The following is a 14298-nucleotide window of genomic DNA, read 5'->3' as shown; positions in this document are numbered from 1 at the left end:
ATGGACATCCTGTCTGAGAACAACACACCACCGCCATGAAGACATGGAGAACAACCTGATGTTCCTCCTGACGAGAACATGAACAACACGAGACTTAAACCATCTGAGTCCAACTCGTCTTCACAGTCAAAGACCAGAGTGTCCACGCACCGTAGCCTACCTCCGGTAAGGAATGCTAACGCTAATAGTTCCAGGTTGACTTCATACTGGGTTTTTTTTCTCTCTCTTTTTTTTTTTTTTTTTTTTACAAAAATCGGAGTTTGTGTTTAGCACTGCAGATGCAGCTCATTTGAAGTTGTTAAGAACAATTGGAAAAGATAGCTAATTACGTTAGCGCTGAGCTAATCGCTAGCTTTGCTACCATTTTAGCACTGTAAGCAGAGCAGTTTCATAACATTAAAGGTGCATTATACCTAGTAAGACTTTCATTTCATGGAGGGAGCACTTGCCCTGTTTTGCTACAGTAAGTCAGATGTGGTTGTTATGGCGGTTTATTGTGAGGACTGTATGGTAAACTGGACTGAATCACAAGTCCAGATGTTGCTTTTAGTTTCTTTATTGCTCATTACGAATAGTTGACGTGGGGCGACGTTTAGCTCACATGGTAGAGCAGCTGCCCCATGTCTTCCAGTGATGTAACTAGGTTTAGAATTTGCATAATCCCAGCAGTGGTTCATTTGCATTTAAAGGGACAGGCACTGAAACCAGCCGTTCTGAACAGGACTGTTTTGAGCAAATGAAAAGAGCTGTGATGTTTGTCACAGATACGTCACAGAACTATTTTAATTTGTGGAAAGGGGAGAGAACTGAACTCTCCAAGTCTGTTCTCTCCTCCTCTGTGTCTCTAACCCTCCTCTCCTCCATGTGCATTTGTTTCCAACAACAAAGCCGGTGAGAAATCAATCCATGGAGCGGTGGATAAGGTTATTTATCATCTACCACGTTACCATGTGTATATCTGTGTAGTCTTATCTGTCATCAACAAGAGATTACGGGTTACGGGGCACGTTACGTCATATAGAAACATGTTATAAATGTGTTGCTGCTGCTGCTGGACTGTTCACTACATCAGCTCCATATTACAGAGCAGCTACAGATATATGTCATCCATCAGTCATTTCTTCAGACATGAAGACACTGAACCAACTCTAACCAGGGCGGCTGTGGCTCAGAAGGTAGAGCGCGTCGTCCAATAACCAGAGGGTCCCAGTCACTGTCATGGTGTCCGTGGGCGAGACGCTTTACCCGGCTCGGTCCTTCACCGCATGTCATCACACCTCACTCTCTCATCACATCCTGTAGAGGAGAAGAAGGAGAAGGTTTAGGGAGGTGGTGAGTCCAACTCTTCAGTGTGTTTCAGCTTCTGATTGGCTGTTGAGATTTGATAGAGAAACTTGTATTGATCGTTTATTGAGTGAATCTGCTGATCAGTTGAGTTAGAACAAGAACAGCTGATGGTTCATATTGATTCTGGTGAAGGAGTTTTCTAGAGACTCTCAGGTGAGTGACAGGTGAACCTCATTGTTCCTGTTTGACTCAACACCTTTACCTGTGACTGGCATACTTGCCAACCTCGAGACCTCAGAATTAGGGAGATATTCAAAAGAGGCGGGGGGGGGATAGTAGATATAGATTTCAGAAGGCCAACATTCCTATATTAACAATGCTTTAAAAAAAAAATCATTTTATTTGTGACGATACGATAAAATAAACTGAATAAATAAAGACATGGGATGTTGATTTGAATTAGTGACATAGGCCTTTATATACTCTCCCATGATATTCTAATGCACCTGTACATCAGAAACAATAGGTAGGATATGCAATAATTAACTAACTGTTACAGCATATATCTTGACAGCTCTACACTGTTGATTTGTATAATCCCAACAGACATGTCCAGTGGTTTTCAGCCTTCTGTGTTTACATTTGTCTGTTGTGATGATACAAGTCAGCAGTCCTAAATGTGTTTCTCTTCTACATCGCGGAGGCGACGTCTTTCCACTCAGGGCTTCCCTCACCTCTGAAACGGGGCAGAGCTCCGTGGGAAACACCTGCCTGACACAGCAACGTAGGGAACCGTGCATATCCGCGGCGCAGAGCTCCACATGCACGGGGGGGGGGGGGCGGCGTCGTCGTCGCACCGAATGCACGCGGATACGCGCCGCACGAGCGCGTATGCCGCGCGTCTACATTATCAGTATAATCCATAATCAGAGGCACCCGGTGTGAACGCACTGTACTGCTACTCGCCATGGTCTCTTCTTCTGCTTGTTCTGCCGCGCTTGACTTCGAGCCGGTGTAACCGTTATTATGTCCGGCCGGAAACGGTGCCCAGTGATGATGTAGCAATATTGTTGTCCGGTGGAAATCGGGAGAAATTCAGGAGAATTGTGGCCCCGGGAGATTTTCGGGAGGGGCATTGAAATTCGGGACTCTCCCGGGAAAATCGGGAGGGTTGGCAAGTATGGTGACTGGATCACTGATGATTGACACATTGAAGCTGCTGCAGCGTTTTCTGTGTCTGTGATGTCACATATGATGTCATATGTGATGTCACATCCTGCTGCACTTTACACTTTACATTTTATTTTACTCCCACAGTCGTCAGCTGTGGAATCAGCTACAGATCAGACTCACAGCAGAGTCTCCAGTCGGAAGTCTGGACTCTTCACAAGATCATGAAGCTGCTGCAGAGCTGAAGAAGATCTCAGGTTGTTGTATCTCAGGTCCAGGTGTCTCAGGTGGGAGGGGTTGGACTTCAGAGCTGAGACCAGAGAAGAACAGCTGATCTCTGACAACCTGCAGCCCTGCAATCTGAATAAAGAATAAAAGAAGATGTTAAGATCATTGATAATTGATCAGATGTTTTCTGATCAATCTCTCGCTCACACACACACACACACACACACACACACACACACACACACACACACACACACACACACACACACACACACACACACACACACACACACACAGTGAAGAGTCCATGTTGGTGTGAGAGAAGAACAAGTGGAAACATGAGACAACAACTATTTCAAACGTCCTTCATTCATGACATCAAAGTCAGTGATTCAAGTTCTGAGTGAAGATCAATCAGTTTAGTTGTGGATCAAAGATCTAAGATCTACAACAGTAACAGTCAGTGAACTGACCCCAGAGTCTCCAGTCTACAGTCTGGACTCTCCAGAAAACCACTCAGATCCTTCACTCCTGAATCCTGCAGGTTGTAGTTGTAGCTCAGGTCCAGGTGTCTCAGGTGTCTGAGGTGGGAGGGGTTGGACTTCAGAGCTGAGGTCAGAGAAGAACAGCTGATCCCTGACAACCTGCAGCCGATCAATCTGAATAAAGAATAAAAGCAGTGAGTTGAGGACAAAGCTCCTTGTTGACAGCGTTCAGTGTCTCATCATCTGTGCATCTAAGTGAGTGGTCATGTGACCATCATCATCATCATCATCATCATCATCATCATCATCATCATCATCATCATCATCATCATCATCATCATCATCATCATCACACAGACCTCTGAGTGACCTCTGACCCTTCACCTTCTACCAGCTGCAGTAACATGGAGTCAGAAACTGAACTGAACTCAGACTAAAGTCCAACAGGTCCAGTCAGTGAACTCACCTCAGAGTCTCCAGTCGACAGTTTGGACTCTCCAGTCCAGCACACAGAACCTTCACTGATGAGTCACGCAGGTCGTTGGAACTCAGGTCCAGTTCTGTCAGGTGGGAGGGGTTGGACTTCAGAGCTGAGGCCACGATTTCACAGTGAGTCTCTGAGAGTCCACAATCAACAAGTCTGTGAAGAGAGAAAATATGAAACGTGTCAGAATGAAATGAGATGAAAGCTGCAGTAAAAACACAGTTGATGCATCTGATGACAGGACGTGATGATGTGATGAACATCTGAGCTTCAGCTCATCTTCTCTCACTTTGATCCTCATCACTCAGCTTCAGTCTGAAGCTCGGTTGACTCTCAGTGAGTTTGTGTTGTGCTGTGCTGTGTTGTGTTGTGTTGTGTTGTGTTGTGTTGTGTTGTGTTGTGTCGTGTTGTGTTGTGTTGTGTTGTGTTGTCAGACAGACAGATAACAACTTCACTGTGTCTTCTCTTCTATTGTTACTGTTCACTGTGCTGCTGCAACACTGCAGGATCCTCCACTGTGGGATCAATAAATATACCAATACCAATCAATAAACACACAATAATGAGCCATTACACACTTGGCACTACTGTGGTGGAATATAAAACTTGATGCTGTCTTTACATGACACCAAACCTGTCACCTGAGTCAGTGTGGGCGGAGTCTGAAGATGACATCACCTGAGGACACCAATCAGACTGCACACATCTGCCTCTGAGACACTGTGTTTATCTGAACTTACTGATCAATAATTATATTGATCATGTCTGGACTCACTCAGCCTTCCTGCAGTTCCTCACAGCTGGGATCAGTCTTGGTCGTCCCTCTGGTGATGTGTTGTACTTGTTCAGGTCCAACTCGTCCAGAACCTGCTCTGACATCAGCAGCATGTAGGCCAGAGCTGAACACTGGATCAAAGAAAGTTTCTTTGATCTGTTCTCTGACTTCAGGAACTGTTGGACCTCCTGATGAACTGACTGGTCCTTCATCTCCGTCAGACAGTGGAAGATGTTGATGCTTCTGTCAGGAGAGATGTTTGTCTTCCTTATCTTTTTCAGTTTGTTGATGGTTCTCTGGATGGTTTCTGGACTGTTCTTTCTCTGACCCAGCAGACCTCCTAACAGCCCCTGGTTGGACTCCAGAGAGAGGCCATGAAGGAAGCGAACAAACAGGTCCAGGTGACCGTTTCTACTGAGGAGGGATTTCTGCATGACTGTCTTCAGGAACTCATCCAGGGTTGAAGCATTACCTTGTTTTCCTAGGATCTTCTTGAGGACCTGTGTGTTACTGTTGGTGAAACAGTGGAACATGTAGACTGCAGCCAGAAACTCCTGAACACTCAGATGAACAAAGCAGTAGACTGTTTTCTGGAAGATCACACTCTCTCTTTTGAAGATCTCAGTACAGAGTCCTGAGTTCACCAAGGCCTCTGTGACATCCAGACCACACTGCTCCAGGTCTTCTTGGTAGAACATGATGTTTCCTTCCTCCAGCTGTTCAAACGCTAGCCTCCCCAGCTTCAGAAGAACTTCCCTGTTGGCCTCCATCAGCTCCTGTGGACTCGTCTCATGTCCTTCACCGTACTTGTTCTTCTTCCTCTTTGTCTGGACCAGCAGGAAGTGTGAGAACAGGTCAGTGGTGGTCTTGGGCAGCTCTCCTCTCTGGTCTGTGGTCAACATGTGCTCCAGAACTGTAGCACTGATCCAGCAGAAGACTGGGACTTGACACATGATGTGGAGGGTCCTGGACGTCTTGATGTGTGAGATGATTCTTCTGGACAGATCTTCATCACTGGACCTCCTCCTGAAGTACTCCTCCATCTGGGCGTCAGTGAAGCCTCGGACCTCTGTTACCCTGTCGACACATGTAGGAGGGATCTGATTGGCTGCTGCAGGTCTGGAGGTGATCCAGACCAGAGCCGAGGGAAGCAGATTCCCCTGGATGAGGTTTGTCAGCAGCACGTTGACTGATGACGTCTGTGTGACATCAGACACAACCTCCCTGTTGTTGAAGTCCAGTGACAGTCGGCTTTCATCCAGGCCGTCAAAGATGAAGAGAAGTTTACAGACGGCCAGCTGCTCTGCTGTGACCTTCTGTAATGTTGGATGGAAAACATGGAGCAGCCTGAGAAGACTCAACCGCTGATCTCTGATCAGGTTCAGCTCCCTGAACGAAAGCAGAACCAGCAGACTGACATCTTGGTTCTCCAAGCCCTCGGCCCAGTCCAGAGTGAACTTCTGCACCGAGAAGGTTTTTCCAACGCCAGCGACGCCGTTGGTCAGAACCACTCTGATGGGTCTCTGTTGGACAGGTGAGACCGTAGAGACGTCCTCTCTCTGTTGGACAGGTGAGACCGTAGAGACGTCCTCTCTCCGTTGGACAGGTGAGACCGTAGAGACGTCCTCTCTCCGTTGGACAGGTGAGACCGTAGAGACGTCCTCTCTCCGTTGGACAGGTGAGACCGTAGAGACGTCCTCTCTCTGTTGGACAGGTGAGACCGTAGAGACGTCCTCTCTCTGTTGGACAGGTAAGTCTTTAAAGATGTCGTGGCACTTGATTGGAGTGTCATGGAGGGTCTTCTTCTTGGACGTTGTCTCCAGCTGTCTCACCTCATGTTGGGTATTAACCTCTTCACTCTGTCCCTCTGTGATGTAGAGCTCAGTGTAGACGCTGTTGAGGAGGGTTCCACTTCCTGTTCCACTTCCTGTTGCCTCAGTTCCTTCAGTCACTCGTTCACATCTGCTCCTCAGACTGATCTTATGTTGATCTAAAACCTCCTGCAGACCACAATCTGCTGAGAGAGAAGAGACAGAGTCAGACTGAAGACAGAGAGTCTGACAATCTGATCAGGTTATTTTCATCAGCTACAGAAAAACTACAGACAACAAAGAGAAGGTTTGAATCATCATCTTAAATGTCAGTGGATGGAACAATGACTCTGGAGAAAACAACAAATGACCACATCAGCAGACAGATGTTCAGTCTCTCTTTGTCCACAGCTGCTCTGATTGGCTGTCTGCAGCTCACCTCTGGTTCTGGGTCTTTTTCCACACTGGGGACAGGAGGGGGGTCCTGAAGAACCAGACTGGTCCCAGTCTGAGGTGAAGCACTGTCTGCAGAACCAGTGTCCACAGCTGGTGGAGACTGGATCCTTCAGGACATCCTGACAGAGACCACAGCAGGACAGCTGCTGGTCCACAGAGACACCACTCCTCTTCCTCCTGTCAAGACATTTCTGGATCAACAACATGTCACAGCTCCACATCTGAGCTCTGATTGGCTGCTGACAGAGTGTGTGCATGTTTCTGTCTCTGAGGTTTGTTATGAACCTTCAGAGTCTGATGGATCTGGTTCCTGGTTTCTCTCTGTTTCCTTCACATGAGTCTAATGACTGAATCATCTTCAGCTCAGTTTACAGTAGAAACGTCTCTTACCGTGACTTTGAAGGTGAAGGTCCAGGTCCAGGTCCAGGTCTGAACCACCAAGGTTGTTCCATGGACCGGTCACTCTTCATGGACTGACAGATGGATCCAGGTCCAGGTCCAGGTCCAGGTCTGAACCACCAAGGTTGTTCCATGGACCGGTCACTCTTCATGGACTGACAGATGGATCCAGGTCCAGGTCCAGGTCCAGGTCCAGGTCTGAACCACCAAGGTTGTTCCATGGACCGGTCACTCTTCATGGACTGACAGATGGATCCAGGTCCAGGTCCAGGTCCAGGTCTGAACCACCAAGGTTGTTCCATGGACCGGTCACTCTTCATGGACTGACAGATGGATCCTGGAGACTCTGCTCTCAGTCTGTGGTTTGCAAACACAAACATGTCAGTCATTACAGTTTTTCCAATCGCTAAAACACAATTTTGCAAACTAGGCTGGTTTTAACAAAATACTGAACACAATTCACAAAACCACACATAACTGACCCAAACTGCAGACGACACCTCATACATCCTGCAACATGAAGCACTGCAACCAGAACTACATATATCAAACTGATCAAAATCAAACTGTTGCACCATTCAGCACACACATTGGACAGAATAAAAAACACTCTCATCTTTAGCTTTGTCATAAAACTAAAATAGTTTAAACTGTAGAGAATTCTTCAGATTGTTCACCTGCACAGATTTGCAGATACACACACATGCTGTTGAAACATTTATCTTTTTATTAGGGCTGGGACTCGATTGAAAAAAATAATCGAATTAATTAGAGGCTTTGTAATTAATTAATCGCATTTTAATCGCATATAAATATTTGACCTGAGAACAGTGAGAAGCATTTTTTTTCCCACATGGATTTTAGTATACCATTGAATGACTGAATACATAAGATTAAGCATTTAAGGTGGTAGGCTACTTAACCAAGACCAACAGACTAGGGATGCAAATTATCGATTAATTCATTAATCGATATTTGATACATACAGATTAAATGGTCTTTCCTTCCAATACACTATGATGATTACTGTAGTATTTAACTAGGCTACTTAAATCACAGTAGCATAAACTGATTTGTTGAACTCAGCCTGATGTAAACATTAATACAACTCAGTAACCAATCACACACAGCTCCATGTTGTCCCTGTGTGATGTTCAGGGACAGGTCAGGACAGTCTGAAGACAGAGCTCTGAGGGTGAAGTCCTATCATAATGAGATGAGCTGCACCTGTGACAGTGACAGGTCATAGATATAGCGCTGCAGCTGAGCAATTAGCGCTATATAGCGCATTTAGCGTGCGCCCGTGTCTGTGTATCTATGTGCAGGCAGAGATCAGAGATGGTGTTTTAAATAACCATGCTAGCGTTTCACCAGCTCTCATCTCTGCCAGTCAGCCTCTCAAACTGCCGCCTCTCTCGCGTGTGGGCGCACCGCACGTAGACACACGTGAGAAAAAATAAAATAAAATAAATTTGGAAAAAAAAAAAAAAAAAACATTTTATATGTGCGATTAAAATGCGTTAATTTTTTTAACGCGATCATTTTTGTGTAATTAATTAATCGTAATTAACGCATTAAAGTCCCGGCCCTACTTTTTATTTTTCACCAAACAAGTCAGTGCAACAAATGCACAGCAGATATATATTGTTATACCATGGTCTGGGTGAATACTCAATTCTGATTGGCTGCTGGGTGTCCATTAAAAAGTGATAATGGACATCCATAAAGATGTTCCAGTCAAATTGCCTAATTATGTTCTAAATATTACTGCGCTGGCACAAACGCTTGTTGATAACCACGGCAACGGACACTTGGATCATAACAACTTTTTTTCAGTGCATCATGGCACTGGAGTCTAGGGCTGGACGATTAATCGAATTTTGATCGTGATTACGATTTTGGCTCCTCACGATCATAAAAATACTGTAATCGAAGAAAAACGATTATTTTTTTGTCTATTGGTGTTTTATTCTGAAAAACACACATGCGCACTTCCGCCCCCGCGCCTGCACTGCACTCCTCTCTCAGTTAATGCTGTGGACGAGTCCACTCGTGTGTTGACGGCGGCGTTTAAAAATCAGCGCCAGTGAAGAGAGAGCAGCGGCCACCGCTCAGGACGAATGAACGGGAAATAATAATTTAAAACACTCGCTCGTCTCCTCAAAGCGGCCGCACAACAACAACAACCCTCCTCCTCCTCCCCCGGCCCGTAGGCTAGCCAACATGTGCATATGTTTACAAAGCCGGCAAGGAAGCAATCTGTAGAGCGGCGGATAACGTTATACGATGTTACGACGTGTATTTGTGTAGTTTAATCTGTCATAAACAAGAGATCACTTATGGGGCGTGTCAAAAAAAAAAGTTATGGGGTGCGTTTGTGACGAGAGCTCGGACAGCGCAGCGGGGCGGAGGCTCTGATCTTCCCAGGTTGGGTTTCATCCCAGAGACGCAATAAGCGACACACACGGAAGCAGAGAGCCTCCATTCTCCCTCTTAATAAGTTAAACCATGACAATCCAAATCTGTTTATTCAAGGTAAAAATGTAGAAAAGTTAAGCTAAACACCCTGTATAGTTTCTGCTGCTGGATCATAAAACTAAAAAAAAAGTTTTAAATTAATTTTGAATAAATATTTAAAATTATTAACTTAAAAACCTTAAACACACATTGGCACTGTTTATTTAAGGTAATAATGTGGCATGGTCAAGCTATAAATCCTGCATAGTCCCCCCCCCCCGCATAATCGTGTAAATAATCGTGATTTCAATATTGACCAAAATAATCGTGATTATGATTTTTGCCATAATCGTCCAGCCCTACTGGAGTCTGTTAACACACAAGCGATAAGAAGTGCACTGGGTCCGTGTACTTTGCGGCCATTCGATTTTCAATTAGAAATCAAAAATCAAAAAATGAAAAAGTGACATATTATTTTGTTTTTTGTTTTTTAATCGAACACAAAAAACAAAAAAGTGTTTGGTTTTTCATATTTCAATTTTAGGCTCAGATCAAAAATATGAAATGGAAAAACAGGCAGCAGGACTGAATTTGATTTTAATAGGACCTATTTAATTGGTCAGGTTTACGTGACCCGGAAGTTTGGCGATATCAAGAGACGCAGTCCGACGCAGTCACAAAGATCATTCATAGTTTTCATAGTGATCCACGGAGCTGGAGGGTAAAACATTGGTTCAGCGACAAGACCGGACACTGCACAGAGCAGCAACCACGAAGACTTAGGTCATCTCACTGGTCATTAAGACACTGTCACGTTTTGAGCGATCACATCCAGCTCTCGCCGCTGTTTTTTTTTTTCCGCCAGCATTTCAGTCATTGAAAACAGTCCCTGCCTGGAGAATCCCTCACCTAAACCAAGATAAAAGCTTTAAAAGTATAGATGTCATAGGAGGTGAAGCGTCCGCCCCCCCCCCTCGTAGATCCTCTGAATAATATCGCAGCCGCAACAACAACAACAACAACATTCTGCAAACAAATACTGTGGGGGGTCGATTAAACGATAAGACAGCAGCCGACAGATAGGCTATATGCTTAATGTTTGGGTGCAATAAAGTCACTGTTAACAAAATCAACATCTAATCTGTCCCTTCAAAATAAAGTTTGTAACGTGTCTGTTTGGAGCAGCTGCTGGCACCTGTGCAGCTGCAGTGACAGTTCCTCATCACTAAACCTGAGCCACCATCAGATCCTCCCTCGTTCACGTCGTGACGACCGGACATGTCTTTTGGACATATAGGCCTATTGTATATTCCGTGTTTTTCCTCTCTTTAACCGTCTCGTTTCAGTTTTTGCTGGTCAACCTGCATCTGGTGCACACCAGCTGTTTCTCTCGCGCTTATTGCTCACTCGCTCAGTCTCAATCCGCATATAATGAGCCTATTTTAAAAAGGAAAAAACACAGACGCGCAAATTGAAATGACCTAGGCCTATAGTGTCTAACAATTCAATGACCACAGCTGATCACCAGCTTGTCTGGCCCCACCTGTCACGTCTCTATGAACACAACTATGGGCTTCTTTTTTTTCTTCTTCTTTTTTTTTTATATTTTTTTTTTATAATTAATAAAGAATTAATGCTCGTGAGTCCGGCCGCATCAGGTCCAGGCTCCAACACTGGTCGGACCTGGTCGGGTCTTTGCTCAGACCAGAGTCTGGTTGAGTCCCAGCTTTTATTTGAGAACGGTAGCCGGTAAGGGGGGGAGAGGGCGGCGGCGACGTGTCTAATTTAATGACCAGTGAGTTGACAAGTCTTGGTGGTTGCTGCTCTGTGCAGTGTCCCGTCTTGTCCTTGACCCAATGTTTTACCCTCCAGCTCCACGGATCACGTCTCTAAAAATGTATGATCTTTGTGACTGCGTGCCAACTTCCGGGTCACGTAAACCCCACAAATTAAATATTAAAATCAAATTCAGTCCTGCTGCCTGTTTTTCCATTTCGTATTTTTGATCGAAGCCTAAAATTGAAATATGAAAAACCAGACATTTTTTCGTTTTTTGTGTTAGATTAAAAAACAAAAAACTAAATAATCTGTCACTTTTTCATTTTTTGATTTTTGATTTCTAATTGAAAATCGAATGGCCGCAAAGTACACGGACCGCACTGGCTGTCTGAAATAATGCTTTGTGTCACGTAACATTTAAGTCATCACCTCACCGCAGTGCTATGCAGGGATGAACGGAACGATTGTCCGACTTGGGGGGGGGGGCACCACAAATAAATTAAAGCAGAAGTGAGTGATATATTTGTGTTAATATAAGTCTTAAATAGTTATATCTTCCGACAGCAATCACTTACATAGAGTGTTTGGACTGAAACACGGGTCTGTCAGTCACTCTGCTCTGCTCTGAGCCGAAGAGAAAACATTTATCATATCCTACAGTTTTTATCCAATGAGGAGAGAGAACGGCATGCAGGGCTGTGTGTGCAGCCAAGGAACGCCGTGAATGTGGTGACGTAGGGATGAGGACTGTTATGGTGTGTTCAAGGAAACTCGTATTTTTCCGACCGTGAAGTCGTACCAGTTCGATCTGGTACGAGTTCACGGGTGAGAAGTTACGAGTGGCCGTTACAGTGACTTTCACCGGTAAAACAGGTCGGAAAAACACGAGTGGGTTGCCTGGAACGCTACAAAGTCGTAAGTTGTGACTTGAAGCTGTAATTTACGATTTCAAAAGCCTGCCTGGAACGCAGCATTAGCCAAAATGACCGGACCACTCACTTCTGCTTTAATGTGTGGGAAACACTGAGTGAACTGAAAAAGGAAATGCGGAAATGCAAGAGAGTAACCGTCTCTTACCGTGACTCTGAAGGTCCAGGTCCAGGTTCAGGTCTGACGTTTTCAGGTTCAGGTCTGAACAAGTCAATCTTAAGAGACAGACGGATGGATCCTGGAGACTCTGATCCGTCCTCTTCTTCCTCCACATTAACACTCATCTTCAGGACTTCAGTCGGTCTGAGAGGGAAACCAGAAACACACACAGTCTGATCACCTGCCACACACAAATACACTGAGGACAAACTATCATCACTGTCTCACAGTTGTTGACCTCCTTCCTTGTCCTTTAACATCCATGTTTATCCAGTCACCACAACCTTTGTCCTTTGACCTCTGAAGTTTTCTCAGGTCCTTGAGTTCAAGTTGATGTTTGTTCTGAATCTGAAGAAGTTTACAGTCGAGGTCAAACTGAGACAATGTGATGACGTCTGTACGGACTACGTCTGACTCTTCTTCCCTCCACAGTCCACAACAACAACAACAACAACAACAACAACAACAACAACAACAACAACAACAACAACAACAACAACAAGCTAACACTCACTTCTCTCAGACTTCAGTTTCTCTCCTTCTGCTCCGTTCACTCTAAAATGGTGTCTGAACAGTTTCACTTTGCTCTGCATTTACAGGAAATCACCTGAGTTAGTAAAGGTGTGTTTTACAGTTTGTGACTGGCACCACCTGCTGGATCTCTGTTGGTAGGCTACTATATAAACAGATGAAACCTGACACCATGTAGAAACAGTGAACTGAGAGATTTAAAGAAACAGCAGCAGCACAGAGACTCTCCACTAAGTTACAGTTCCGTCTATTCTGTCTGATCTATCATAGACCTCACCTTGTGATCTGGCTGCTCAGATCCTGCTGTTCCTTTGTCATACCAGGACTTTATTTTTTGCTTACAAAGCCTCACATTGAACTTAATATTGAGATGGTTGAACAGCTGATCCTCTCCCAGTCTCACGTCAGGTTCACTGACTGATCACAGAGCAGCTTTGTGTTCAGGTGACAGCTCACCTCTGCTCCTCCTCTACGACTCTAGTGCCGCCGCTGGAGCTCAAAGGTCAGAGACAGTAAAAATGATCTGAAGCTGATTGTTCCCACTTCAGCGGAAACCTCTTCACCACAGAATCAACACTCAGTTTAGGTTTCTGCTGTCAGCATTAAAACACCAGTAGCAAAGTCACTGTCAAACACCGTGTTGGCACCGTCATTACACTCACCTGACTGACTCACCTTATCACTCCACCCAGTCCAAACCAAGGTAAACACTACGGCCCAACCACACAACAGACAGTAGCCTAGTTCCCAATCTAAGAACAACAGAACAATCCCCAAACCAGAATCCTCACAAAAATATATATCACCTCACTGCTAATAACTATAAACTATATATAAAGACTGCTGTAGCTTCCTGATGAAATCCCCAAAGATATTGAGACGTTTGAACAGCTGTTGGTGAGGAAACTGTCTGTTGTTGGGTCCCCTATCTATAAGCTTTTTTTTTTTGCTTCTTTGGGGTTTCCCTTCATGTAGGCTACATCAGTTTGTAAACTGTTCTTGTATATTATATATTTTTTTATAAATAATAATAATAATATATCTGAATCTGAATCATTGGCTATAGTCTAATGTTAATGTTAATAAAACCTTTATCCCAAGCAAATACCAAGAAATGAGCTGGACCCTGCAACGGGACTGAGCTCGACAATCCACCCTATGTTTCAAAAAGGCTGTTACTGTAATCAAAAATGACAAAAAGCAAAAACAAAGTTGCAGTATTTATCCAATGATCGCCCCGCCCCCTCTGGTATTGAGAAGGAAGTCCCATCAGTCGACCATACGGAGCTGATTCTGAACAAACTCGTCGGGTTTCACTTTTTTTTCCCAACACATTTTAGGTCATTA

General features: G+C 44.6%; 1 protein-coding gene across 1 annotated transcript; it reads right to left on the bottom strand.

The window, feature by feature from the left end:
- Positions 1-1199: 1199 nt before the first annotated feature.
- On the bottom strand, positions 1200-7361 carry LOC311005379 (protein NLRC3-like). Its single transcript, XM_083997765.1, has 8 exons — positions 7087-7361; positions 6680-6873; positions 6169-6443; positions 4430-5952; positions 3637-3810; positions 3159-3344; positions 2641-2817; positions 1200-1296 (listed from the first exon to the last, which is right to left on the bottom strand). Exons 1-8 carry the CDS (start codon positions 7332-7334, stop codon positions 1290-1292), a joined length of 2784 nt encoding a protein of 927 aa, XP_083853891.1. The 5' UTR covers positions 7335-7361; the 3' UTR covers positions 1200-1289.
- Positions 7362-14298: the final 6937 nt, after the last annotated feature.

The sequence above is a fragment of the Trachurus trachurus genome (genome assembly GCF_905171665.1).
Source record: "Trachurus trachurus genome assembly, chromosome: 22".
In the NCBI taxonomy this organism is placed as follows: domain Eukaryota; kingdom Metazoa; phylum Chordata; class Actinopteri; order Carangiformes; family Carangidae; genus Trachurus; species Trachurus trachurus.
The sequence above is the reverse complement of the archived record's forward strand: the minus strand, read 5'-3'. Positions and strand labels throughout refer to the sequence as shown.